Source organism: Crocodylus porosus, unplaced genomic scaffold (assembly GCF_001723895.1).
Source record: "Crocodylus porosus isolate Cpor-Errol unplaced genomic scaffold, CroPor_comp1, whole genome shotgun sequence".
Taxonomy (NCBI): Eukaryota; Metazoa; Chordata; order Crocodylia; family Crocodylidae; genus Crocodylus; species Crocodylus porosus.
In genome coordinates, this window is record NW_017728918.1 from 24,211,927 (window position 1) to 24,238,584 (window position 26,658).

Here is a 26,658-nt window from a genome sequence, read left to right on the forward strand (position 1 = left end):
GTTCCACCACCCAATACCAAAAAGAATCTGCTCAAGATAGACCTCCTATGGAGGACACATCAGAGACAATTACCCTGGGGAGCTCACCCACGTGGTCACGTTTCCCTCCACTACCTGCTTACAAACTAAGCATGATACTAGTCCAAAACCAAAGGCTCATGATTTACCATATAGTTTACAGGACTGGGCCCCACCAGGGTCAACGGGATTTCAAGCCATGGTGACTCCTCAGTTCAGCAGTGCTCACTATGTGTGTGTGTACTCCAGATACACCCCACAAAGGACCATGTGCTGATTCACTTCCACTTATAACTATTGTTGTTGTCATGAATCCCGTGATCCTCCAAACATTTATAGGTAGATGAAGCACAGAGCAACCTGGCCCGGCCTCACCTCATGGAGGGCAGAGCTATACTAATTATATGTGAGAGCCTGAGAGAGGGAGTGACAGAGGGATTCTGGGTGAACTGTTTGGCCCCATTTGGTGATGTTTGCATTTAAGGTTGGTGAAGAAACAGGAAACATTGGGAATAGGAAAGAAAGGCACAGCTCAGCTGTGGGAATGAAAAAGTCAAAAGGTATGCAATGTAGCAGCTCACCATGACTTGAAAGAGTCAGTGCTGAGGGGGACTGGACTTAATAGGCATTACCATATACTTTTTTCAGATGAGCTGCACTAATCTATCCTGGTATTAGGTTCCCAGCAAGTTTACGCAATATGAAACATTTATTTTATAATTATGCCCAGTGCTGACTGTATTTAATCAACTTCATAGTTGTTTGCCATTGCTGAGCACGTCCTATTTTTGGCAGCAGTTTAATTATAGACAATGTATTTAATGAAGTTTTCTTGCATGCAATCATAAGACAAGGGACTTTTTCCCCATGCCAATTTAGGGGGAAAACCTCATCTTTGATTTCAGTAAACTTGGTAGTTACTGATTTCAGAAGGACTTTGGATTCCTATTACCTTCAAACAGCCTATCTGGCACCTTTCTGTATTTTAGTACATAAATATCTTCAATATTCTGGCCTTTCTTCCACCGTCTTTTAAACAAACAAACAAATTAAATCAGCATAGCTTACCATTTTTATTTTTATTTGGAATCTGTGGGTTGGGCTGCAAGTTCCATGTTTCAGTAGATGATGGTGATTCTGGTGACCATCCTTTGTGGCGCTTTTTTGGAGGCCCTGAATTTGTTAATGTGCCTAAATAACATTAATCATTTGGAAAATTATTATGATGCCAAGTGGATGAAAATATTGAATTTAATTTATTAACTTTTGTGCATGACATTCCAGTATTATTTTCATACCTCAAGATCCTATATACTAAGGACTGTACCAGATGGTACCAAATATTTACACAAACTCACTAGTCTCAATGTAGTTCTTATTTTATTTTGCTATGTTACACCACAATAATGTAAGCCATCTGTTAATTTGACCACAATGCACCTACTTTATAGCACAATTTACTCTGGGAGAACTGTATTAATAATATTTTAATATATTTTAATTGTGGATACCAAAAACATATACAGTTTCCTTGTACTCTGAGCAAACAGAGCGTGTGGGAAATACGGGATATAATTTTCAAAGATGCTGAAAAGCTGAAATTCCAATGAAAGTTAATGGACTTAGGTGAATTTGAAATTCTACCTAGCATCATAATTTGTTACACAACTTACTAGCTCCAAACTCCATGTAATTGATGGATCCTGTCACTGTTCTGGGCCAAATTTCTACTGAAAGCTGTAATTTTTGCTTCCTGGGTTTTTCTGATACATTTCTGTCATGTCCCATATTTAACGTTTTGGTATTTCTACTCAATGGGAACTGAGGGCCTTCTAAGAGTTACTCAGCATCTTGCAGGAATGAGCTCTCAGGTTCTTCCTACTTTAACATGCAAAGGCATGAGCACATCTGGTTGTCCTGTCAAGACCAACTTTCTAGCAGAACTGTTCTTCAAGCCTACATGCAGTTCAACAGGGAATAACCATTTAAACAATATCGTTCTCAGTTTAAATTACTGTGTGTATACACATGACCAATAAATCTTCAGATTGAGAATAAAATAATTTTCAGGAAGATTCATCATAGTAGTTACTGAAACAATAGGCTTTTATCCTTTTATTTTCACCACATGAGGGCAGTATATAGCCATGTGGCCTAGTTTCATTCATTTAACTTGGGGCATCATATGCTGCAGAAAAGCACAATTTCAGGATCAAAGCAATATAATGTGCTCATTTGGAAATCACCTATCCCTGCCAGGTTTAGTGCTGGGTTACCTACATGTTGACATCTAAATGTTACCTTAATTAAATCAGTTGACATTATAAGACAGAGACTAGTGTACAAGAAAGTCAAATATTAAATGGTTATGGAACGTCAACTGGGATAAAACATATTAGCAGTGCAGTTTGTAAATGTTCACATTAAAATTAATATAAAGTATACAGAGAGAGATTATGGCTATTTAATTAATATTAAGAATTTTCCAGCCCTAACAGCTTCATGGGATTTGTTCTGTTGACGATGAAAACTGGATATTTGATGAAACACTACAAAGTAACCATTTTAGTGCAGTCCAAGGTGTAATGTGGATACTGTTTTAAAACATGGAACTAGTTGTTCAAGATTCATGTTTTTTTTCTGTAAGGATCACATCCTTGCTTAAGTAGTATACAATCAGTTTCTATCAAGGTTTCCCAGTGCCTTGCACTGAAGTCTAAAATCTGTTCTGGAGCAGCTGTTTCAAATTGACAAACACATTCTTCCAAAAGCCTGAATTCAGAGGCTGTTCTTTCCTCAAATTAAACAACCAAAAAGTAAAATATAATAAAAAAAATAATAAACATTCTGTTTTCTAGGACTGCTGCATCGGAAAGTACATAAACACTTCTCATTGCTAGTTAGTAAGGAATAAAATATATATTTACATAAAGACTCCTAGCATAATGTTTTGTTCTAAATACATAAGAGTTTGCATCCACTACACCTATTTATATAATGTTTCCACTTTACCTCGGGTAACTAAATCGGAATGTATAATTTAGGTGAGCTGAAACAAAAAATCCAGAGGTACCTAAGACTGAAGGTCTTGTCAGAGCTGACAGGTTATTTTTCACTAGGTGCTGTTTGGGAGAACCTTTGCCATTGTAAATAGTTGGGCCAAATGCTGCTGTTGATGGGAGATGATCTGAAATTGTACCTGCTGAGTTAGAAAAAAGAAATTATTTAAAGACATTTTTATAGAGGCAGCCCGGAGCTGATGAAAACAAATGATTAATTAAGGCTTAACTTCAGTGGACCTATGACAATTTGCATCAGCTGAGGTTCTGCCTCATCGCCATTACAACGCTGAACACAGCAAGCCCAATTTTTGGTCTTATACCAGTTTTCTCTGTAGTTGCTTTTGGTTTACACCTAAGTGATACCCCAATCCTTCAAAAAAATCAACACATTCAGATCCTTCTACCCATGTTCACATGCCACATAAAGCTTTTTGCAAGATAGGACCATAAGTGAGAAGCATTGAGTGCTGTTGCTAACACCACCAATAAAAACAATTTTGAGTAAAATGCTGAATTTACTTTTATTCCAAACATCTTTATTTATTTTCAGTGAACAGTGTCACATTAAGAAGCAGGTAGATTTTCCTAAACCTAACTCTATTTTTCAGGAATTTAGCTTTGTATACATTTAACTTTTGAAAATATAATTCAGCACTAGTGCCATAAGGATATAAGTGTTTTGTTATCCAGGGGCACCTATACACATACAGTGAGGCTGCTCCAGTGTACTAATTAAAGAATCCCCTCCCCCTTCCCACTTCTGGAGCACATGTATAAATGCCCTAGTCAGGTGGAGGAAATAACAACATCAATGGAACTGCCACAGTTCTTGGAATATCTACTACATCCACAGGAAAAAAGTGGGAGAGACCCTATCGGAAGAGGGACTGGGGGGGAAGGGAGTTCAGGAAGGGTGCTCATTCCTCAAAGGAGTGATCCTTAGAGCACATAAAAGGTTCATTCCTTTATGCAGGAAAAGTGGTAAGGGGCTGGAAAGCCGTCTTGACTTACCAGAGGAGTCAAGGAGTGCTTAAAAAAGAAAAAGGAGGCTTACGGATAGCAGAAGCAAGGCATAATCACCAAGGAAGAATACACAAGTATAGCCCATATTTGAAGGGAGAGGATAAGGAAGACAAGAGCGGCAACTGAGATCAGGTTGGCGACTGAAATCAAGGACAATAAGAATGGTATATAAGGAGCAGAATGTATATAGGTATATTGGGAGCAAGAAGAAGACCAGGGGAAATGTGGGGCCCTTGCAAAATAGGACAGGATAGCTGACAACAGACAGTCAGGAGAAAGCTGAAGTCTTTAAAGAACACTTTGTGTTTGTGTTCCTGCATACAAATGGTGATTGCCTGCCTAGCTGGATACTGGATTGATGCGGGCAGGGGGGAAGGCATTGCCAACCAGTGGTCAGATTTGAACTGGTAAGGGAGCACTTAAATGTCTTCAAGTCTGCTGGACTGGAAAGACTACACTCAAGAGTGCTTAAGAAATTGGCTGGAGTCATTGCAGGATCATTGGTGAAGGTATTTGAAGACTCATGATGTTCAGAAGTCCTGGAAGACTGGAAAAGGGTCAGTGTGGTGCCAATCTTTAAGAAGGGGAGGAGGGAAGATCCAGAAAACTATAGGCCAGTCAGTTTGACCTCAATACCAGGTAAAATTTTGGAAAAACATTATCAAGAAGTCCATTTGTAAGAGACTGGCAGAAGGCATGATGCTAAAGGATAGCCAACAAGGTTTCATTGCAGGGAGGTCATGTCTGACGAAACTCATCTCCTTCTGTAATCACGTAATGAACTGCTTAGATGTGGGAAATGCGGTTGATATCATATACTTGGATTTTTAAAAAGGCCTTCGATATGGTCTCCTGTGATGCTCTTATAAAAAAAACTGGGGGATTGTGGGCTAACAGAGTCCAGTCAAGTGGGTTGGGAACTAGCTGAGGGGTTGAACCCTGAGAGTGTTAGTGGATTCGTCTGTATCATCTTGGCAGGAAGTGGGCAGTGGTTTCTTGCAGGGTTTGGTTTTTGGTCCCATGTTGTTCAACATCTTTATCAATGAGTTAGAAGGCAAGCTGGAAAGGTGGGCAGAGTAGAACCAGATGCAGTTCAGTAAGGATAAATGCAGAGTGCTTCATCTGGGGAGAAGTAATCAGTGACATGAATATAGGTTTGGAGATGTCCTGGCCAGCACAATGGCTGAAAGGGACCTCAGGGTTATGGTTGATAGCAGGATGAACATGAACCACCAGTGTGACATTGTAGTCAACAGAACTAGTAGCATACTGGGATGCATTAACTGATGTGTTGTGAGCAGGGCTAAAGAAGTGATACTTCCTCTCTACTTAGCACTGGTGAGACCTCAGCTGGAGTACTGTGTCCAATTCTGGGCACCACACTTCAAAAAAGACATGGTGAAGCTTGAAAAGGTCCAGAGAAGGGTACAAGAATGATTAAGGGCCTGGAGGACAAACCTTCTGAGGAAAAACTAAGGGATCTGGGACTGTTCAGCCTGGGGAAGAGAAGATCATCTATAAGTATGAATATCAGGAGTTGGGAGAAAAATTGTTCACTAGGGTGCCCCGGGGAGGGCAAGGAGCATAGGTGACATGCACCCCCTGAGAGCGCTGGTTCCCCCCTGAGAGCGAGCACTCCTGGCTTAGGCAGTGGTCAGGGGGGCAGGCCAAGCGCTGGTGCCCCCTGACGAGAAATGCCGCAGGCACTGCCAGGCAAGCCACCGGCACTTCCAGGCTTGGCATCCAGCTTCCCCCTGGTCAGCGATCAGCTACGGGGGATCCCCCCACACCTCCGACACTGCCACGGCTACCTGCAGACTGCCCCCGCTTGGCCCACCCTCGCTGCCGATGCCTGAGTCACCACTTGCGGGCCGTCACCGTGACCCCCGGCCTCAGGAGGCACATGTCGCCAATGACAAGGAGCAATGGCCATAACTGTTAGACGGTGGTTTCAGGTTGGATGTAAGGAAGAACTGCTTTACAGTAAGGGTGACCAGAATCTGGAATAGACATCCCAAGGAGGTGATGCAGTCCCCAACCTTGGAAGTCTTCAAGGAGAGACTGGACAGACACCTTGCTGGGATCATTTGATCTCAGAAATATTTGTGCCCAGAGCAAGGCAGTTGGACTCAATGATCATTCAAGGTCCCTTCCAGCCCTTAATTTCTATGATTCTATGAAGACATGAGGAAAAATACTTCGTATTAATATCTGAAAGCCTAGCCCTGTATCCCTTTCAACTATATAGTGGGTCCAATAAAAGATATCACCCACAAAAGTCCTTCCCTTTAACACTTAGAATATTTTTGTCTTGTAAATAATACATAAACTCTGAGATGACTTTAATTTGTATGAAATAAAAAGAAAATAAACGAATCTCTCTGTTAGCAAAAGAAAAACAGAGCTTTTAAGCCAATTTATACATTATCTAAGTGAAAAGGATTCTGGTCTTATCATAAAATTGACTGGAACAGAGGAACAAACTGAAATCATGCTGATTTCTAAAGCAGTTGTCATCTGTGAGTAGATAAGAAGCAGCTGCAAAATGGTAAAGAGGATTTTCATCACTTTTAAATAAATGGACCACTAAGATTTGAGTAGCCTTAGTGAGCTTGTTGATACCTAATTCCAGAAAATAAATATTTAGTACTATTTAACTATCTATAAACCCTTCATCAATTTATCTGAAAAAAAAGAGCTAGTATTGAAAAAGTTTTCAAGGTCTCATTCATTTTCTCTATAGCTATAACATTATACTAGTTCCTTGATTTATGGAGCCTCTCTAAATCAACCCATTTTTGCTCATTCTGTTTTATTCTGTACTTTACAATATTTTTTTCAGATTCTTTCCACTTCCACCAATATACACATACATGCACTCAAGATAGTAAATGAGACTATTTGGGAACTCAAAGGCTAGGGACAGAAATTACACATAAACTGGTATAAGTGATCAGAAACTGGTTCAAATCTGTAACACAACAGAAGTTCAGTGCATATAAACTAGGGCTGTACAAAGCTTCAATCCCTGATTCGATTTGGTGAAGGTTCAGCCCAATTCAGTGGCTGAATCTCCGAATCGAATCAGAGAACCTTTTAATCTCTCTGAATTGATTTAGAACCCTCCAAATCAATTCAGAGAGATTCAGACAGATTCAGTGATTCAGACATACATACAGCTTTAAATGTTTTTTCTATACACCTCTAGGTAGCAGGGCTCTGAACACTGTGATGCTGGGGCAGATGCAGCATCTCACAGAAGCATGGGGGGCTCCCAGCACGCTCAGCGGCAGACCTGGAAGTAGACCAGAAGCACTTCCAGTCCACTTCCTGGTCCACTGGGGAGCGCACCATCTCAGCTCAGTGACTGGTGCCTCCTGGGTCTGGGGGGAACACCTCAGGTCCCCCTGCCAGCAATCACTGAGCCAGGGAGGCTGTTAGGTCCCCCCCAGCACACTCTGTGGCAGACCCGAAAGTGGACCAAAAGTATTTCCAATCCACTTCTGGGTTTGCTGCCGAGCATGCTGGAGAGCCCCCATGCTCCTGAGGGATGCTACATACGCCCCAGCACCGCAGCGATCATGAGCCATGCTGCTACGTCAAGGTATGTAGAAAAAACTTTTAAAGCTGTGCCTTTGTCTGAATTGCTGAATCGCTGAATCAGCATCGAATTGTCAGATTCGAATTTGGCCAATTTGAATCAGGGATAGTGATCCGAATCAACAGATTGAATCACTGTCCCTGATTCAGATCGAATCTGAATCCGAATCAAATAGGGCCCGTTTTGTACAACCCTAATATAAACCTCTTTTAAGATGGCTGAAACCTATTAAAGAGAAAGCCAGTTGGATGTAGTATCAGACCCCACTGATTTAGGTTCAATCAGTTTATTCAACTTCTGTCCTAAATCCCCTCCAGATTCAAGTTAACTCATAGTCCCCCAGCATCTCAGGATTCTTTGCACCTCCCCTGCAATACTCACCTTGCAGAGTAAGCGGGTTAGCCTTGGCTTACGCAGGCTGCTCCAGCTGAGCAAGAAGACATGCTCTAGTGCCCCCCAGCTTCCACCCTGGTCCCTGCAGGCATGTGGCTGCATTTCCCCAATCAAAAGTGAATGTCTGTTCATTTCCTAATTCGTTTAATCTACACAACTTAGACTAACCTGCAAAGATTGAATCATTTCAGCCTCAAGCTTTTTGATTGTCTGTACTTAGCCAAAGGTTTCCTTTCTAAGTGTTACCTGTTTGCTGAGTCCCAGATGGAGTATTTGGGTTTGTGGCTGGGACCGGGTCACTTGTGATGGTTACAGATGGGCCTGAACTTTCTGGAGGCTGGAACAATGCACTTGAACAGGTACTGGATGAAGACTGTCGGCCTCTAAATTCTAAGGGAAAAAAGACTCTTCTTACCCATTGAGAATGGTTGCATTAATGCTTTGTCTTTGTACCTTTGTGTAAGCAATCTGAAATACGAACAATTTTGATCCAGATGTCACAATATTTAGAAAAGAGGCACTGCTAGATTGTCCAACGTGCTCTCTTTCTATTATTTCAGTCAACTGGCTTCTACACCACTCTTTAGCAATTGCCTCACTTTAAAGAGTCCCTCCTCTGTCTATCTGGTTATCTGAGGTTTGTCTCAGATGTCAACCTCACTGGTATCTAAGCTGGGCAGATGAAAACCAGAGCTCCAACTAGACAGCTTCATGATCTTACCTGCCCCTTTCCAGCAGATTACAGACCCTTTGGTTAGCGCTCCCTGTGCATTTCTAACCAGATAATACTTTAAGTGTTTCTGTTTCTTGGGTTGAGTGGTCAGTTTAAGATTGATGTGATTGGAAAATTCCGTAAAGTAGCAGAAGCCCTTCTTGCCACAGCCAACACAATTGCCAGAGAAACCTAACAAAATAAATAATAGACAAGATCTGGTTAAGATAGACAGGTCACTGATAACAGCATGCAGACACAGTTCTTCCTTGGTGACAGTGAGTATTTGTAGGAAAGTAATCTACTGCAAACATATTCTTACTGAAAAAAAATAAATCAAACCCTAATTGAAGTTGGCTTTTGGGTTTTCTAACTAAAGCTTCACTGTGAATAAATGGCCTAGCTTCATAGTCTCTGTTTACATTTTCCATTGCCTCACACTCTGAAAAAAGTCCCAATTGACGCTTATGATCTGGCTTTGAAACAGGTTTATTAGAAAATGTAGGCCCTGGGTAGACAGTACATAAGCATGTGTTTGTGTGTGTGAATCTAGCTCTACTCAAGACAGCACTGAGCATGTGCTTAACTTTCAGAAAGTGCTTATGCCCAGTTGAACTAAAATATATGCCTAAGAGCTCACATTAATATGGCTGCTTTCCTGACAGAGTTGTATATAAGAAATGTAGCAAATCCTTCTTGTGTTGTCAGCGTAGGACAAATTCTGTGCCTGGTTTGCATTAGGCTTCTGCAATAGCTACGAATTTGGTTATAATTATTTACTTAGGAACAAAGTGCCTGGAGCTGTACATGGCATGGAATAAATGTGTTCCTGCTGCCCTTCTGCATGCCGTACCCCCAGTTACTTTGCACTGTTTCCTTGAATGTAATTCCTCACTCAGAGCAACTGCAGGTTTAATCCAGTTTCTACTGAAGTATTTCTGTAAGAAGCAGAATAATACTGATGGGTCAATTTGTACTCTTTTCTAGGATAGGATTAAATTTCTTGATGTTTTTCAATCTGTTTCTATAAGAATGGTTACTGGATCAATGTGGACTACATTTAAGCTAGTCCTGTCATTCTCTCTTCCAGGCACCAGGACCACACACTTCAAAAGATGGTATAAGAAGCCCAATGATAAGAAATTTCTTCCTATTACCTCCTCAGATAATGGCTTGCTTATGCCTGGAAGCCTGAAGATTTTCTTTTCCTTTATTTCTATGTAGTACTGGTGCCAGTGTGTCATTACCCATAGAAAAGTTTAAGCTGTTTTGGAATCCTAGATGCTTGGCCTAGAAAATCATGGAAAAACTCTCATATAGAGGAAAACTAAAAAGACTGGGAGGCCAAATCCACACAAGTATGGACATGCGGTATGTGGTGCCACACACCACACATGCAGGCATTTCCCACACTGCTCCTTGCAGGGCATGGGGGTTGACCACAGGAGATCTTAGGGTTAAAAAACCCCATGCCTTAAAAAAGTGTTCTACTGAAAGGGAGTGGGACTTGTAGACCTTTAGGTGAAGTATGAATCTTTTGATTTATAGTGTGGTGTTTTTAGTAGGCCATAGGCATTGTTAAGTTAGGTTCAGTTAACATAAGTTAGGCTAACAGAAGGAACTCTGAGTCACAAGCAAGACAAGCATCTCAGAAAGGCTAGCCTGGTCTTAGGAGGTCAAATCTTGATGAAGGCTTCAGGCTGCTGTTTTACTTGTTGACTAACAGGATAACACAGGGACATCTCCTTTCTGACCATATTTGTCAACCTTTTCATCAAGTAACACTGTAAGCCTTTACTGAGAAGGGGGGATGCAGGGATTCAGTACTCTTAATGCATCACACAAATGTATCTAGATATAATCATAGTCACATCAATTTAGCAAACAAGAAATCTTATAATTTACTGTCATTTAATCTCAAAGTCCTAAAATTGGGAAATAAGTTCAAATACGTGTGGAATTTTTTAACACTTGCAGATGGAAACCTCAGCAAAGTGTGAAGGAGGAACTTCTTACTTATTTGCTAGCAATGTTCATTTCTGCAGAATGTTATTAGAGTTTGCAGTGGATTAATACATCAGAAAATTCATTTTCCTGGAAACAAAGGGGCTTGTCCCTGGCTTCCTTGGGGTGAGGTGAACAGACCTGTCCATGGATCATAAAAATATTCTGAGTTACTGTAGTTAAAGCAAGATTACATTTTGGGGAAAAAACATTAAATTTCATACTTCAGTTCCTGACTGCTGGGTATTAAGAAGAGAACTAATATGTGGGACAGGTTATTATATGTAGTATGATGCTGCTTACATCTTCCTGCTAGCCAGCACAGGCATTGAACCATGAATCTGATCTGGTATGCCAGTTACTGTGTTTCATTATGTTGTGGTCATGATATCAAAAGGTAAATTATTATTTTAATGGTTTTTTACCCTTCTGTTTCATTGAATCTTCTTTTCTCTTCTAGATTATGAGAAAAATTAAACAAGAGCACCTGACCTTCCTTCTCGCTTTCCCTATTTTGTTACTATATATATATCTCCATCTTGTCCTTCATATTCACCTCTTATCTAATTTGAAGAGTCCTGATGTCTTTCATCAGGAGACTATTCTCCATATGGAAGCTTTTCTATATAGAAGCTTGACTCCAATATCGTCTCACCCCATCTTTGAAGGTCTTCTTTCTTACTTCTTCTGAAATGGGGCTGAACCCATTATTCCAGGTAAGAGTATATCATTAATTTATATGGCATCATTATAATTTAATTATTGCTTTCTACCCCATTTTTATACACTTCAGCTGTTTCTTTGCTTGTTTGACAATGACTGAATATTAAGCAGAGGCCTCCCCTGAGCTCTCTGTAAAGAGAACCACATCTTTCCTGGTCACCCAGACTATCAAGAGGTTTGGGAAGGATTTTGTCCTCCCCTCTGCAAAGCACTTCTTGAAGGGATCGTACTCTACTTCATACAAGGTAAAAAAACTGAAGTTAATGGCAAAACTCTCTCAATTTCAGTGGATACAGGATAAAGTCCATAGTTTAATAAACAGTAATGTGCACACCATATTAAAATCACACATTTCAGGCAAATTAAACTTTTATATTAACAGTCAACACTCTTGTTCTTCCAAGGTAAAAGTGAAACATAATGCTCTATAAAAGCCTGCTCTGGAGGAGTACTCACGAAAAGTACTGTTAGATTACAGTCTGGTCACTCCCTTTTTCAGTGCCTTACTGATTCAACAGAACTTACTAAAGATCTAAATGCATGCTGCATTCCATGAGAACAAAGTTGTTTTGCAATGGCATAGGAAGCTGATCTGGTGCCCGGGGTAATACCGAAGGGAGAGCAGAGGTTGGGGGGAAGGGATGCTGCAAGACACAGGATCCAAGAGCTGGACTGGGGGGAGGCACGGGTCCGGGAGCCAGATAAGAGGACAGCAGCCTTACCCAGATGTGAACTTCTAAACAGTCCTGGCTGAGCTGTTGCCACCATATGTCCCCTCCCCAACCTGGCTACTGTTCTTAAATCAACAGCACCTGGGAGCTGCTTCAGAGTTCCCAGAATGACAGTGCTGCCAGGATGCAGACTCTGTGGGATACGGGGAAATCTGGCACCCCTCCTAATTTGGTGCCTGGAGTGGGTGCCCCTCTCACCCACCCCTAATTATACTATGCCCTTCTGCTGGGGAAATGTTGGAATTGAAAAGTATTGAATAATGACCATTGTGCCCATGCCCATAGTAAATTCCGGTAGAGAGGTCGGTGAAGGTCATTTTACTTAGTTGAAGACAACAGTAAAAGGAACCAAAAATAAAACAGATGCAGTTAAAACTGTACTCGTTTGTGTGGAGCTTAAGCGTTTTAGTCCTCATAAAGGTGCATCAATTGGATATAACATCTACTGTTTATCAACAGAATACAGTGTGCCCAACCAACAGCAGTACAAATTTCCACACACTGCTGCCCGCTATTTTTACCCCGAAATCTGAGCTCGGACAGACCATTTGCTAGGACAAAACAGCAGTCTGTGCCTATTCCATCCTTCCTACCCACCAGGCTGCCAACACTGATGAAGGACATGCTCACCCATGTGAGCAAGACATCTTTAAACATGGTTATCAAAAATCCTCAGTATGGTTATTTCATGCTCAAGTCACTACCAACCAAGGACACACTCAAGCTAGAAGTGAGTTTCAGTTGAAATGTTCCATAGCCCTTTCTGAACTCCTTCAGAGAGCTAGTCATGTGAGACTTATTAAAAACATTACCCTTCACTTAGCACAGTTTACACACAAGAGCAGTTAAGCATCTCTCATGCATCTACTATTGAACACTTTTTCTGAAAAGAATTTCAGAGAGCACCATTTAGAGTTTCCTTTGTAAGAAAAGCATTTTCAAAACTACACCTATCATTCCTCCCCACCACATTCCCAAACCACCTTCCAACTTCTCTGTGCTGTACTTTCACTCCTGCAAGTTCCCTGCAAGACCATTTCCTCCTATTGTTACTCAGCTTTCATTGACAAAAGCTGGTTTCACTGATACATTTTAGTTGTAGCTTCAGAATGGTAAGACAATGATTTTATTACATGGAGGTGTGTATAAGTAAGCCATGATGTGTCAGCTAAAGATTGGACTAGTGTAATGGGGAAGATAAAAACAGTCAAATGATGGTAGGCCCTCATCTTACAGATAAGAAATCCTAAGAAGGTCTAATTTTATTAATGTGGATATTGATTTCAATGCGTGGTGAAATACAGATGCCCTCTATTACTATTTACTACTGTATGGGTAATTCCTAAATTAAACTATAATGTCAACCTTGTAATAATGCAATATGTGACAACAGGCTTGTACACACTGGTAAGTCAAATAGTTCATAATTCTTTTCTTTTTGCATGCCTTTTATATGCCAGGTCTGGTATTATCAGTCAACAGGGGGACAGGTAGTTTCATAAGCAAGCTAAATCAAATAGGCTTACATACATTAAAGAAAGGGCAAAGGTCAGGGGATTCAGGGCAACAGTAAGGTGTCCCAATTTATCTATGTCATCAGATTGATTTCACAAGAGAATCAGTGATCAATACATGGAGTTAGAGGATAAAAGCCTTTCCCCTCTGGGTCACCAGTTCAAATCCAGTCTCATTCTACAGACTCAATGCTGCTAACCATCTGAAGTCAGTGACTTATGTGAATGAGTTTGGTTGAATCTAATCACATCCCATCCCCTATTCAAAGAAGCAATACCCCAGTCGGCATCCTGCAATCAGATAGAGAAGACGCATAAAAAACTCAAAGAGCATGAAGAATTCTTACAAAAGTACTCGACCCTCTGCATCAGGTTTAAGTCATGTTGGCAGGACAGCATTTGTTTGTGCTGCCCTTGTTCTATGGTGGAAAAGAGGACTTCAGTGCCTTGGAGAACTAATCTAACAGTTTTCAGGAATCTGACTGGCCAAAAATTTGCCACTAAAACTTCTATGAGCAAAAACTAGGTTTCTGACTAAAGTATTTTGGGGGGAGGAAAGTCTGCTTCCCTCAAGAAATTTCTGTTTGGCACAAGAAAAGCCAAACCCAAAGTATTGCAGGTTTTGGATTCTGCAACAAAAACTTGAAATTTTCCAATGAAATATAGCCATTTACTACCCAGTACTGTTCATGAGAAGCTAACAATCTAGTCTTCACGATGAGCTTTCATTTTTCAATGCTGGTCTGTTTAATTCCACCCAAAGGATTGAAGTTCCATCTTTTCTGAAATAAGGTCAGGCCAGAGCACTCCTCTGAATTGGGGTTATTTTTTTTCAAGAATAATGAGCAACAGCAAAATCACAGCACTTTCCACTCAAACTTTTCATCTGCAATCTGTATGACAAACAACAAGCAAACTAATCTTTCCCACTTAATTATTCTGGTTTCCCCGAGTGTCTACACAAATGTATTTCTTATTACTAGCACTAAAAATAGGGAGGGGCTATGCAGCTGTTGGCACTGTTTGGGAAAAAGATGGTAACAAAACTTGCATTGTTTATTCCCAGTCCCACTTCAGGGAATGATAACTGAAAGAAAAGCAGATCAAGCTTTTAGGGCTTTGCTGAATTTAATGGGGAGCCAGTGAAATCTGAGGCCCCAATCACAATGGTGATACCTGTTCCATATCAGGTCTCCAAACACAAAGAAATGACCTCTTTAATGGTCAAATACTGAGAATTCCCTACAGGGTTTTGACATCAGGGATCTAATTGTGATCAATATAGATAAGCTGGTGCAATAATCAGGAGCCTTTCTTGGAACAAACTAAGGTGACAATTTTTTTTTAAATCTTTATTTTTGATGGATGGGGAAAAAAACTCATCTGTTTCCCCACAGAAGGGGCCTTTCCAATGGAATAATAGTTGGAATAATAAAAATTCATTAGTTCTCTAATAGAAATGGCACATGAATCACAAGAACACTTCTATTTTGAAGGGTAAGGCAACTATTTAACATAATCAATAAACCAATCCCACACATGCCCGATAGGCATATCAACAGCCTGTCATGGAGACAAGACCAGGCATCAAAAGACCAGTCAGGAAGCTACCAAGACACTTCCTAGACAGGTTTTTCTTCCGCAGCTTTATTATGACCAAGAGGCAAAGCTACAAACTGTTCTGGAGCCAGTACAGGAGTCATCAGGAAACTACTAATCTATCTCATAAGCATGTTGTCCCTCCAAATAAATTCCTTTTGGATAATCTAAACTAAATACTGAACAATATCCTCCCTAATATAAATGCAATCAACCCAGCAAAGAAACACGAAAAGAGCCAAAAGAACATGAAATGTCTGTGTTTACAAACACTGCACTTAATTCTGCCAAGTGCTGAGTACCTCCTTGAAGGTGCCAAATGCCATTACCTGAGTCACTATTTCTAAAGAATTTGGGGCACCATTTTCTACTTTGTTTAAAAATACCAGTGACAGTGGCCAAGATTTTACAAAGGAAAATAGTCGTAAGCCTCCAGACTCCAAAACAAACCTGCTATTTTCTTTTTCAAAAGCAGTCATATGAAAAGAGCTTTTCATGTCTATAACAATTTATCAGCTTGAATCTAGCCCACAACAACATGGTCCCCGTGTCCAGCAGACAAAGGATTGAAAACAAATATAGTTATCACTCTTATTACATTAATGATACATAAAACTGTTTGGCTGGTGAGATATTGTATGCCTAGGACCTAACTTCACTTACATGGGTTTTTCCCTGCCATAGCTATATAGAATCCAATAAAGTTAATCCTCATTTAGACCAGTTTATGTGAGAACAGAATCAAATAACCTCTGTAAGTCTGCCCAGACATTAGTAACATACCATCACACCACCATCAAATTAACAGACCCTATCATAATCTCTATCAAGCTAAAATCAAGAATGACGCTTTGCTTCTAGTTTTGGTGGACTTGACTCTGCATAATAGCTGCTTTCCGGGGGGAGCTTATTCCAGGTGTTGCAGAGGCTATTCTACTCTTTACTAAAATGTTTCACAAAAGCAAAGCATTCAATTTATGGGTACTCAAGTGTGATAAAATTATCAAAAATAAACTGATAAATAGCTTCAGGAAACTAAAATAGTATTGACTAAATAATCTGAAGACACAAGTAGCATAAAAAGCATTAGTTATGTTTCTTATTACCCTTTTCTTTTCTTGTTTAGCACGCAATTAACAAATCTACTGCTTCCTCTGTGCTAACAGCCTAAGGACCTTAAGCTGCTAATACTGCTAGCAGTGAATGAATTGAGTGGTACAACATTCCTGTCTGTATCTTTAAAATGACAACACTTGGCTGATTTACAAGCCTCTTAATTCCTTTACAATCACTGATCAATTGTAGTGTGACCAATCCAAGTCAGCAGGATCACATGGTGAAAGGAGTCACTGTACATGAAGGTACCCTATGCATCTTCACACCACCCTGTTATCCCAAATATCTTTAAGATCTATTCAAATTGGTATGAGTTTGCATCACATCCCTCAGTATTTGTTGAAGTGAAATGACTCAGATGCTTTCTCAACCAACAGCAAAGCAAACCCAGTGAAAAATACATTCCCTTTTTTGACACCATCATTACAGTTTGGTATTGCACGTACAGAACAAAGCACCACTCTTGAGGCTAGCAAAGGAAATGCTGCATATCAAACCTAAAAGTGCATGAAAGAAAACATAATTCTCATAATTCTACGTATCACTCCATGTAATTATATAAGGTCCAATTTTATCATGTTCATATTTGGCTGATGCATCCATGTGATTCAGATATATAACAATTTTTCAACAGTACTCTTGATGATAAAAAGTGGCTTGTTTCAATGGAAAACCTCTCATTGATATCAACAAGCTTTGGTTCATGTCCGATGCTATTAAAAGAGCTGGGACCAGTACCACCAATAGGTTACCAGAATCTAGTTACAATTCAGAGGTAAACAACAAGAGAGATGAAAAAATAAATCTTCTGTGGTTCAACAATATCTTTGTTCTGAAATTATTTATATGTCAAGATCAAATGAAAGCCCGTGCCATTGTCTGCTTAAATGTTAAACCAAAACTCTGAGCTAGAATTATTATTCTTATTGATATGTACTTTAATAGCATCCAAAAGCTTCAGTTAAGATGTTGGTCCCATTGTTCCAGAAACTTTTCAAATATACTGGTAGGCATGGTACCCGCACTAAGGACAACACAATCTAAATAAGGGATATGAACCTCAGTGTTCCAAACAACTGACAGCTATCTTGTTATGATTAACGTGAGGATGTTCATCTACAAGAAACAGATGTGGGACATGCCACACTCACTTTGCAAGAGAACTCGATGACTCTAGTCCAAGACAGCATCCATTTAGTGCTAGCAAAGACACTTACCTAACAGGGCATTACGCCCATTGTCATCTGGCAAGAATCTTTTATCTACAGCACACACCAAAAGTTGATCAGGCAGATTTGGAGATTTAGCACCAACAAGTAAAAACCCTGAAGGCACTTCAATATGATCATTGGAAATGGACACCAGCCGCAAGTCTTTACCAGCCTGGCAGAAACCTAAGGAAAAAAGTAAGGCAACACATTTCTAAGGTCAAAAGAGATGTTGTTTAACTGTTCACACTTGCTTTAATTCAACAAATATAAAATTTCATTATTATAAAAAGAAAAGCATCTGTCTGACAGTTCAACTGTAACTTCAATGTCAAGTTTCAAGTTATGGTCAATATTTTTCTGTGCTAACAGGCCAGCTGCAAAATAAAGCTAGTAATAGAATAAAAGATTAATAACCAGAAAATGATGTTTCATGCAACAGGGTTAGAATGCATTCCACAGCCCTTTTTTTGGGAAGTGTATATAACTAAGTTAACAACTTTAACAGGAGCATACTAAGTTAAATATTTAACAAAAGACACTACAGATGATGTCACTCCAGTGTCACTGTTTTTACACTGTCCCTCTCTTCTCACAGCAATAAAGAAAGAGAATTTTTTTAATAAGAAAATTCCATAATAAAAAAAAATCAGCAACAGACATAATACTTCCAACTATCTTGAACTCAAAGGGTTTTTTTGACAGACTCAGCAGGGACACAAAAAAGTGTATGAGCAACCAAGATTTCCAGCTTTGACAAAAAAAGGCTTAACAAATCGTGGCTTTCTCACAATTTCTACATACAGTGGAGCCCCGAATTTTGAAGAACATCAGAGGTAACTGTTATGATGTTTGGGCTAAGTCTTGCTCTTTTTTACTGGCACATAACTCCCCTGATACCAAAGAAGCCATGCCTAAAAAGAACTGTCAGATTTGTCCCATATTTCTAGCCTTATATTTCTCACCATCGGTAGTGCAACAGCCTTCAGGAGGAGGCTTCATCTGATAAGCAATAGGAGGGCTACTTGACTCTGAACCTTCTTCTTCTTCTTCCTCCTCCTCTTCCTCATTATCTGCTCTGCTGCCTGCTACAAGGTACCAGAAACAAACTACACTTAGAGAACACAGTAATCAATCACTGAACCAAAGAATGAGCACAGTAACCCAGTTTTAGCAAGCTGTAAGGAAAAGCTGAATGCCCTTGTCTCTGCAATGAACTGCATTGCTCGTAACTTTCTTGATAGTTATCATGTTTTTCTTAAAGCTCGTGTTCCTGGAATCTGGTGATTGTATAAGAATCTCAGCTTTTGTTTAAAGGAACTTTTAGCTTTTGTAAAACTTTTGAAGCTGGAAATGCGGTGAAAGTGGATGTAAAACAGAAGTGTGTAAAACAAAAGATAAGTAAAAAGAAGCTCAAAATTATATTTTTCAAGCATCTCATGATTTGTAAGCCACTATCATGATTTTTTTTAAATGCTTAACACGGCATTAATCAATGTTTTAAAAACGCTGTCCCTTTAAATATTTGAAAAACAGCCCTATACTCCTAGGCCAGATCCAGACATGCAGACACATTACCGTTTGTGGTGCCACAAATCTCTTTTTGGCACCACAAAATGCCCACCTGGCATGTTAAAATGTGCCCCATGCTGCAGATTTGCTGCACAGGGGCAAAAGTTGCTACTAGGAACTCCCAGTAGCACAAAAACCCCCCACAAAAAACAAGTGGCATGGCACACACCACAGAAGCATGAGCTGACAGACACAGAGGCTCGGTCCTCCCAGGAGAGGCTCAGGCAACCAGCCAGAGCATCTCTCCTCCTCTAGTTATACCCTAGCTCCTCCACCATGCTGACCCTACAGCAGTTTCCATGAAGTGGGGCGTTTTGCCCTGCACCAAAGTGGACATGCAGGGGTGTAGTCAGTGGCAAAAAGTAGCAGCACAAATTTATGCTGACACTTTTTTTGCTGCTGCAAGCACATACCCCTACATGTGGAGAACCCATAGGGTTGAAACAGCAGATGAAAAATTTTTGAACCACCTCCTTCAGCAGTCTTCAGCATCATAAAGAACTGCACACAGCAGAATTTTCCATACCTATTGCCATTTAAAAAATATCCCAAAGAACATGAAAGTTGCATTAGTAAGTGCTGAAACCCAAAGAAAAGACAATGTTATGACTGGACTCACATCCTTAGCTTGCCCAGGGCAAAATCTTCAGCTGATGTCAATTAGAATGGCACCATTAAGTCAACAGAACTGTAGTGCCGATTTACACCAAATCAGGGCCAGATCCATAGTCTTTACTTACCTTATCAGGTGTATTTCACAAGTAGTCCCACATAGCACCATTATTGCTGCAATCTTTGTAAAATTACTTCTACAGCTTCATGTAGGACATATTTTAGTCTTTTCTGTTTGAACAAGTTTCCCTGTCATTGGGGTCTAGTGTATCTTTACTGATTTAGGAATGTTCCATGATAGATTCTTCTGTTCCCAAAGCAAGGCTTCCAAAATAAATAAAGACAGTTCTGCAAACATGTAAAACCACATGCAATCATACTCAATGAGGCAGCTCATACAAGTAGTATTATTTACTCATGCAGGCACTTGTAGGATCAGTGTTTCATCAACAACCAGAAAACTTATTTTTAACTAAAATACAGACCTCAAGAGCAAGTTGCGGAGCATGTAATTGATTACAAAGATTACTGAGCTACAAAGCCAGGTCCAGACTGTGAAATCCTTTCCAAAGCTGACTAGCACCCTGGTCCATAAACATTCCCAATACAGTTGAAGAAACTATGAGTCAACTTGAAGAGAGCGTCACCTTCTCGCCCTTGAATAACCTGAATATGCCACTTAATTTTACTACTATAATGCTGTTATATTTAAATCTGTATCCTGTTCCACTGAGTTCAACCACAAGTCTCTAACTGATGTCAGAAGTACAGGATTTGGATGCTAAGTGGCAATGTAAAGTATAAGAAATATTTAGTCTAATTTTTAATTGAATTATATTCATGGTTCTGTTCAGTTTATGCACAGTACACAGCTCCAGAAAATGCTACCCATCTCTATGTCTGGTTGCAGAAAAATTTGGATGAAATATCTTGTTTAAGAAACAGTATGTTATTGTGGAACTATAGACTGTGATTCTGATTTGCATCTCCTTTGCACTTTGTGAGGCCATGTGCACCCATGCAGAGTGCTACCAAATCAGATCAGAGAACCAAGTCCAACACTGCACTGGAACAACAGTAGAGGAAATGTTCACTTTCTATTGTAGGCTTAACAGTTTCTGACTCCAGATCACTCTGTTCAGCACTTAACTTTAACATCCTCTTCAGCAAAAAACCCAGATGCTCAGCTAGTATAAATCCATGTAAGTTAATAGTTATACTAGTCTGCAGTTGCTGAAGATCCATCCCACAGTTCTTTATGAATTTCTTAGTTGTTTTTGCAAAAGAAAGAAAGAAAAAACACATTCCACAAGGAGTAAGCACTTGACTGAATGCTACTGAAAAGTCCTAGCCCATCCACCTTCCAAGGCTAGCCTAATGAGAGTTGTCTGCACACCTTAGGCATGATGCAATCAGAAGACTCTCCTGCAGGCCCTGCATTCTGTGAAGGACCACGGTACCCAAAGCTAAAATCTGAAACATCTCCAATAACAGGAGACAAGTACTCTGATGCCAGCCTCAAAGTGAGTTTATCATAGAAGAGTTCATATTATAAGAACTCCCCACCAATACCAAGAGGAAAAACAATACACAGGGCGAAATACAGTGGATGTAAACTGGCATAGCTCCAATGGTTACCCTGTACCTATACTGATTTATAACTGCTGACAATTCAAGCCATGGTCTTTTATGGTGGAATGGAAAATTGTATCCATGTTTTGGCAGAGACAGACAAAATACAACCCAAGTCAAGGTAAAGCCCAACAACAGATTTAAAATACCAAGAGCCAGATACCTTTGCCATTTATTACAAATGGTATCAAAAAGTTACTAAACTGCTCTAGAAAGTTTCTACATGTCAGTTAATTGGAGGAGCATTCAGTAAACTTGAAAGAGCAAGAAAATTAAGAAAACATTAAAAGCTACTCATAAATGTGAGACTAAAGTGGGCAAGTCACATCAGACTTCATGTTTGTCTGGTTTCTTATTTTGTTTGGGGGGGTGAGGGGTTGCTTTTGGTTTCGTTTGATTTGTTTGTTTAAGAAAGGCAAGAATCTAGCAACAAGATCCTTCGAAACACATTGGCAGTTAGGGAATATTTTTGGACTGTTTCAGAGGCTAGATGAGTGGGCTAGTACCAGAGAACAGAGACAATGCATGAATAACACTGACAAAAGTGAAACAGAAAGGAAAATAAACATAGTCCTAAGGGACCCAAGCAACTGTTAGTTTACCTGATATACAGACAAGGAAATAATTACTTGACTGAGAGAACATGATTGGTTAACAACAAAAGAGGAGACGGGTAGCGTGGAGGAGGCCAAGATATCCAAGAAAGTAACATAGCAATAGATATGACAAGAGGAAAAAATGTCCAGAGCTTCAGGGTACAGAATAAATGCTTGAAAAGCAATCCTTTTACTGAATAATATACTATTTTAGGGAAGAAAAGGTTATTCCTTATTTGTTTGTGATTAGAGTGTTGTACAACAACTGTAATGAGAAAATGCATCGTATGGTGATATTTTAAAATATACTGTACATAATCAGTTTCAACATTTATAAGCAAAATGCATTTTTAACTTGCTATTAATTTTAGATGTAAATGTAATAATAAAATGATGGTAAGTGAAAGACATAAAGGGAAAAGTGGTTTATTTTAGGAGGCAAATTGTGTCACAATCTATCACTAAAAGATACAGATTGTAAACTTCAAAGATAATCTCAGAAAACCAGAACAGTCTGGCAAGTAGTTTTAGTTATGTGCAGATATTTTTTTAATGGACTTCAGTACATTAGAGGAAGACATCTGAGCTGTCTGTTTAGAAATAATTCTGGATCTGTATTTTCAGCATTTTGTGTATGCACAATACAGTTGGTGGTATGCAAATAAAACCAGTAAGAACTTCCTGGTTTTATTTCTGACTCGCTGAATAGAACTCATGATTCCCTCCTTGCAGGGCAAATCAGTGCTCCAGGGAGGTCCCAGGGACAGTTATGGTCAGGGACTGGCAAAGCCAGGAGTTAGAGAGGATAGAGATGACAAGAATGAAGTGTCACAGAGCCTCTGTATCCATGGCTGAAAGACTCAGGTTTACTGCCTCTGCCTCTCACAGCAAGGGGATTCAAAAGGAAATTATTTTAGACTGTGAGGTGTTGCTGGACAAGGTTGGGAACATACAATGTCAAACTGCAAACCTCTCCTACCTTATGGAGCAATGTAAGGAAAGCTCTATTACTCAATCCCTACAGAGTTCCCATCCTCTGAGACGACCATGAAAGGGGATGGTTTGGGCCAGGGTTTTGTGAGGTTTTAATTAATTAAGGCCCGATTCTGTTACCATTGATTGAAAGGAAAGCAGGATCAGCCCCAGAAGGGTTTATAAAGCCCTTTGAGAACCTTAAATGAAAGGAGTTACAGAAGTGTAAAACCGTACCTTTGTTCCTGAACAATACATCTGCTCTCGCAGCATCTTTTCCAACTGATGTCATAATCCACTTTGTGACATCACAGTTGGTTGCCATGGAAATGATTATGAAATACTGAATAGAGGATAATTACTTCATGTGGGAAATAAGCAGCAGGAGCAGATGGACACTTAAACAAAGACTATATTTTCATGGAAATGTCCTAACTTAGCAATAAAGAATAGAGAAAAACAGTTAAACATGCATGAGAAAGAAGCAGATAGGTTTCATAATAGATTCTTTTTAAGAATGAGGTATTGGTAAATGTTTATCTTTTCAAAATGATATAACCAATTTTCAACTGCTGCACTGTTTATTTTTAGAACGCTTACTTTATTACAGAGTATTTTTCTTTACACATTTTTCATTCCTTGTTTATCTACACCATCTTTGGCACACTAAGAAAAAGTACACAGACATAGGGGAAACAAATGAAACACTACTTATCCAATAAAAAGAGGTCAGTAATTAATTTAATGATCATGGAAATACTTGTACCAGCAGGACAATGTTCCCTGCACAATGTTATACCTACTGATAACTGCACATTTTAACACCTGACTAAGTAGACTTGCGGTTATGTATTAGCAGACCGTTTTATATAATGAGTATTTTTGTGAAATGTATGTATTTCATCTAAAGTATTCTACCTCCAGGGAGAAAAATGAATCAGTGAAAAAGAACAAAAAGACAGCCAAGACAAAGGGAAAACAATATTGCAGAGAAATTCTGTGTTCTAAATACTAATTGAAAGTGCATAGGTGGGATTTACCAGAGAACACAGGAAGCAGTTTAAATCAACACTTTTGTAAAAAGAGATCAGGTCAAAATGTGTTTCTGTCCAGATTAATGCCAAAATCTTGCTATGATTTACAGGAGTGTTATACATGTGTTTGCTTCACTGATTTAAAAAAAAACAACTACTCTCAGTTGATCTCATGTATAAAACTTTTGCATTTTAACAACTGTTTAAAAAGGTATAATTCTCACTACTACAATATAAAATAAAGAATAATATAGTTTTATGCTCTGACCCTCCAAAAAACTCTTCACATACTTAATATGGCAATTCATAGTGTTTTAAGTTAGGCACATACATAAATCTTTGCAGGAGCCAAACTTTACTCTGCCAAAATAAAAGGAATTGCATAATTATTTTCTGAAAAATCTTTCTTTTTTCTTCAAATAAAATGATATTGTGGGTTTTTTTCACAGAACGCAGAGCAACGTAATTAAAATACTTTTGTACTTCTCTATGCTAACTTGAAATATTCATGTTGGTCTCTGGAAGAATCAAGAATGTGTTCATAATTTTCTTTAAGGAGAAATATAAATACTAATATTTCATACCTTCTAGCGAAGAAAGTTGTTGCTCAGCTTCCAAATACAGCTGAGAAAAGATCGGTCTGGGAACTAAATTGTTTGAGCGGAGAGAGGCCTCAATAGAATTATGGAGTACTTCTTCGAATCTTGTTGTCTTGAGCTGTCCAGCGTAAGAGTTTCCCATCTTTTCAAAATAAAGAGAGAGAGAGAGATAAGAAACAAGTTTCAGTTTTGGTTCACAGAGCTAACAGATCACTTTGTGCTGAAGGCAAACCACAAATTTCTCATGAAAGAGGAGTACTGCATTGTCTACAGAGAAAGGCAAAGAAAAGGAAAATTGACAGCAGCAGCCACTAAGCAGATCCTGCTGGTAAATTACAGGAAGTTATCTAAGTAACAGCTTTCTGTAATTCAGCAGAAAAGCAACAAACTCTGACACCTTTTTGGAAGACATTGCTAGAAAATTAATTCTCGCAATTCCCTGTTTTATACAGCAAATTAGGAGATGCATTCTCAATAGTCAGCAATTTTATCTGTCAAATAACCTTTGTTTTCCATATTTTGTAGACAATATACTATAACGTGTTTTAGGGACACGTGCATTGACCATTCAATGCCCCATAATAACATATGCCTAAAAGTTAGATTTTGTGATAACATTGTGCTTAGACCAGCAGTTTAATTGTTCTCTTTCAACAAAGTAATATAGTTATAATGTATATCCAGGTAAAAGGAGTGGCTGAAGTTTTGCTAACAATTTCTTTCTCATAAGAAATTCTAAATAAATGTAGGCAGTGCATTTCCTACAGCAAACATATTTTTAGGATGAGATTACCTATCTCTTTGATTTAACTGTATGCGTTATTGGGAGAACCACAGGTTTTACATATCTGTAGTTTAATGAACCAGTCTAATTTAGCCGTTTACTTTCCACATACTTAACTATTGCCTGCTTTCCACTGTGAATACAAAGAGCTGGTCTAACTCACAGCCGTATCGGCTTTCTTCTTTCTACTACAAAGTAGCTCTTGCCCAGGGCCCCACATCCTTTCCCTCCTCAAGTAACTGTGAATAGAAAGCATGAATCCCTTCCTATTTGTGGCTGTAATTCCTAACCACTAAACAGCCTCCTCCCCGCCCCTTTCCGCATTGGATACTGCTTGGGAAATGAGCCTGTCGGGAAGCATCCTCCAGAAGCACTCAACTAAAAGAAAAATGACTTTGAACAAACAAAAACACCTTCTGTTCATTACATGGAAATGAGTTCTGTATGCTGAAAACCAGTCTCACTTGGATGCATTTTTGTGACTTTAAATAGCACGTTTTGCCATGTATATAAATAACTGTATCTACTTAATTTTATCCGCCACTTTAAGGTTTTGTACAGCATTAATGTAAGCACAGAGGAAAACAATAAGGAATCATAGCATACATAGCATACAGAAAACATACACACTGTTGCCATCACATGCACATGTGGGCACACACACACACACACACACACACACGATATGCTTGCTAACTTTATCAGTCGAAAATAATGCTATATACAGGAGGCATCCATTTCATAGTTTCATAGTTGGTAGGGTCGGAAGGGACCTGAGCAGATCATCAAGTCCGACCCCCTACCATGGCAGGGAAGAGTACGGGGGTCAAACAATCCCAGCAAGGTGATTGTCTAGCCTTGCCTTAAAGACACTTGTCTTAAACGTAGGAGCCGGCACCACTTCGCTTGGAAGTTGGTTCCAGATCCTAGCCACACTGACCGTGAAGTAGCGCCTCCTGATGTCTAATTTGAATTTACCCTCTGCCAGCTTGTGACCGTTATTCCTGGTCACTCCTTGTAGTGCTTGGGGGAACAGGGACTCCCCCAATGCCTGCTGGTCGCCTCTGACTAGTTTGTAAGAGGCAACTAGATCCCCCCTCAGCCTTCTCTTGTGGAGGCTGAACAAGTTCAGGTCCCAAAGCCTCTCCTCATA

At 39.5% G+C, this 26,658-nt stretch overlaps 1 protein-coding gene across 5 annotated transcripts in view; it reads right to left on the reverse strand.

The window, feature by feature from the left end:
* Positions 1-26,658, reverse strand: part of GREB1 (growth regulation by estrogen in breast cancer 1) — a 158,008-nt gene that overhangs the window by 49,643 nt on the left and 81,707 nt on the right. For 4 of the 5 annotated variants that reach the window (XM_019537394.1, XM_019537392.1, XM_019537397.1 and 1 more), the window contains exons 2-8: positions 24,707-24,863; positions 18,670-18,792; positions 17,714-17,890; positions 8,819-9,001; positions 8,344-8,487; positions 3,092-3,220; positions 1,087-1,209 (exon numbers count right to left, since the gene is read on the reverse strand). In XM_019537394.1, coding sequence (XP_019392939.1) covers positions 1,087-1,209; positions 3,092-3,220; positions 8,344-8,487; positions 8,819-9,001; positions 17,714-17,890; positions 18,670-18,792; positions 24,707-24,863 — 1,036 coding nt within the window. The remainder of the gene's footprint in view (positions 1-1,086; positions 1,210-3,091; positions 3,221-8,343; positions 8,488-8,818; positions 9,002-17,713; positions 17,891-18,669; positions 18,793-24,706; positions 24,864-26,658) is intronic. The other variant, XM_019537395.1, reaches the window with a different exon arrangement.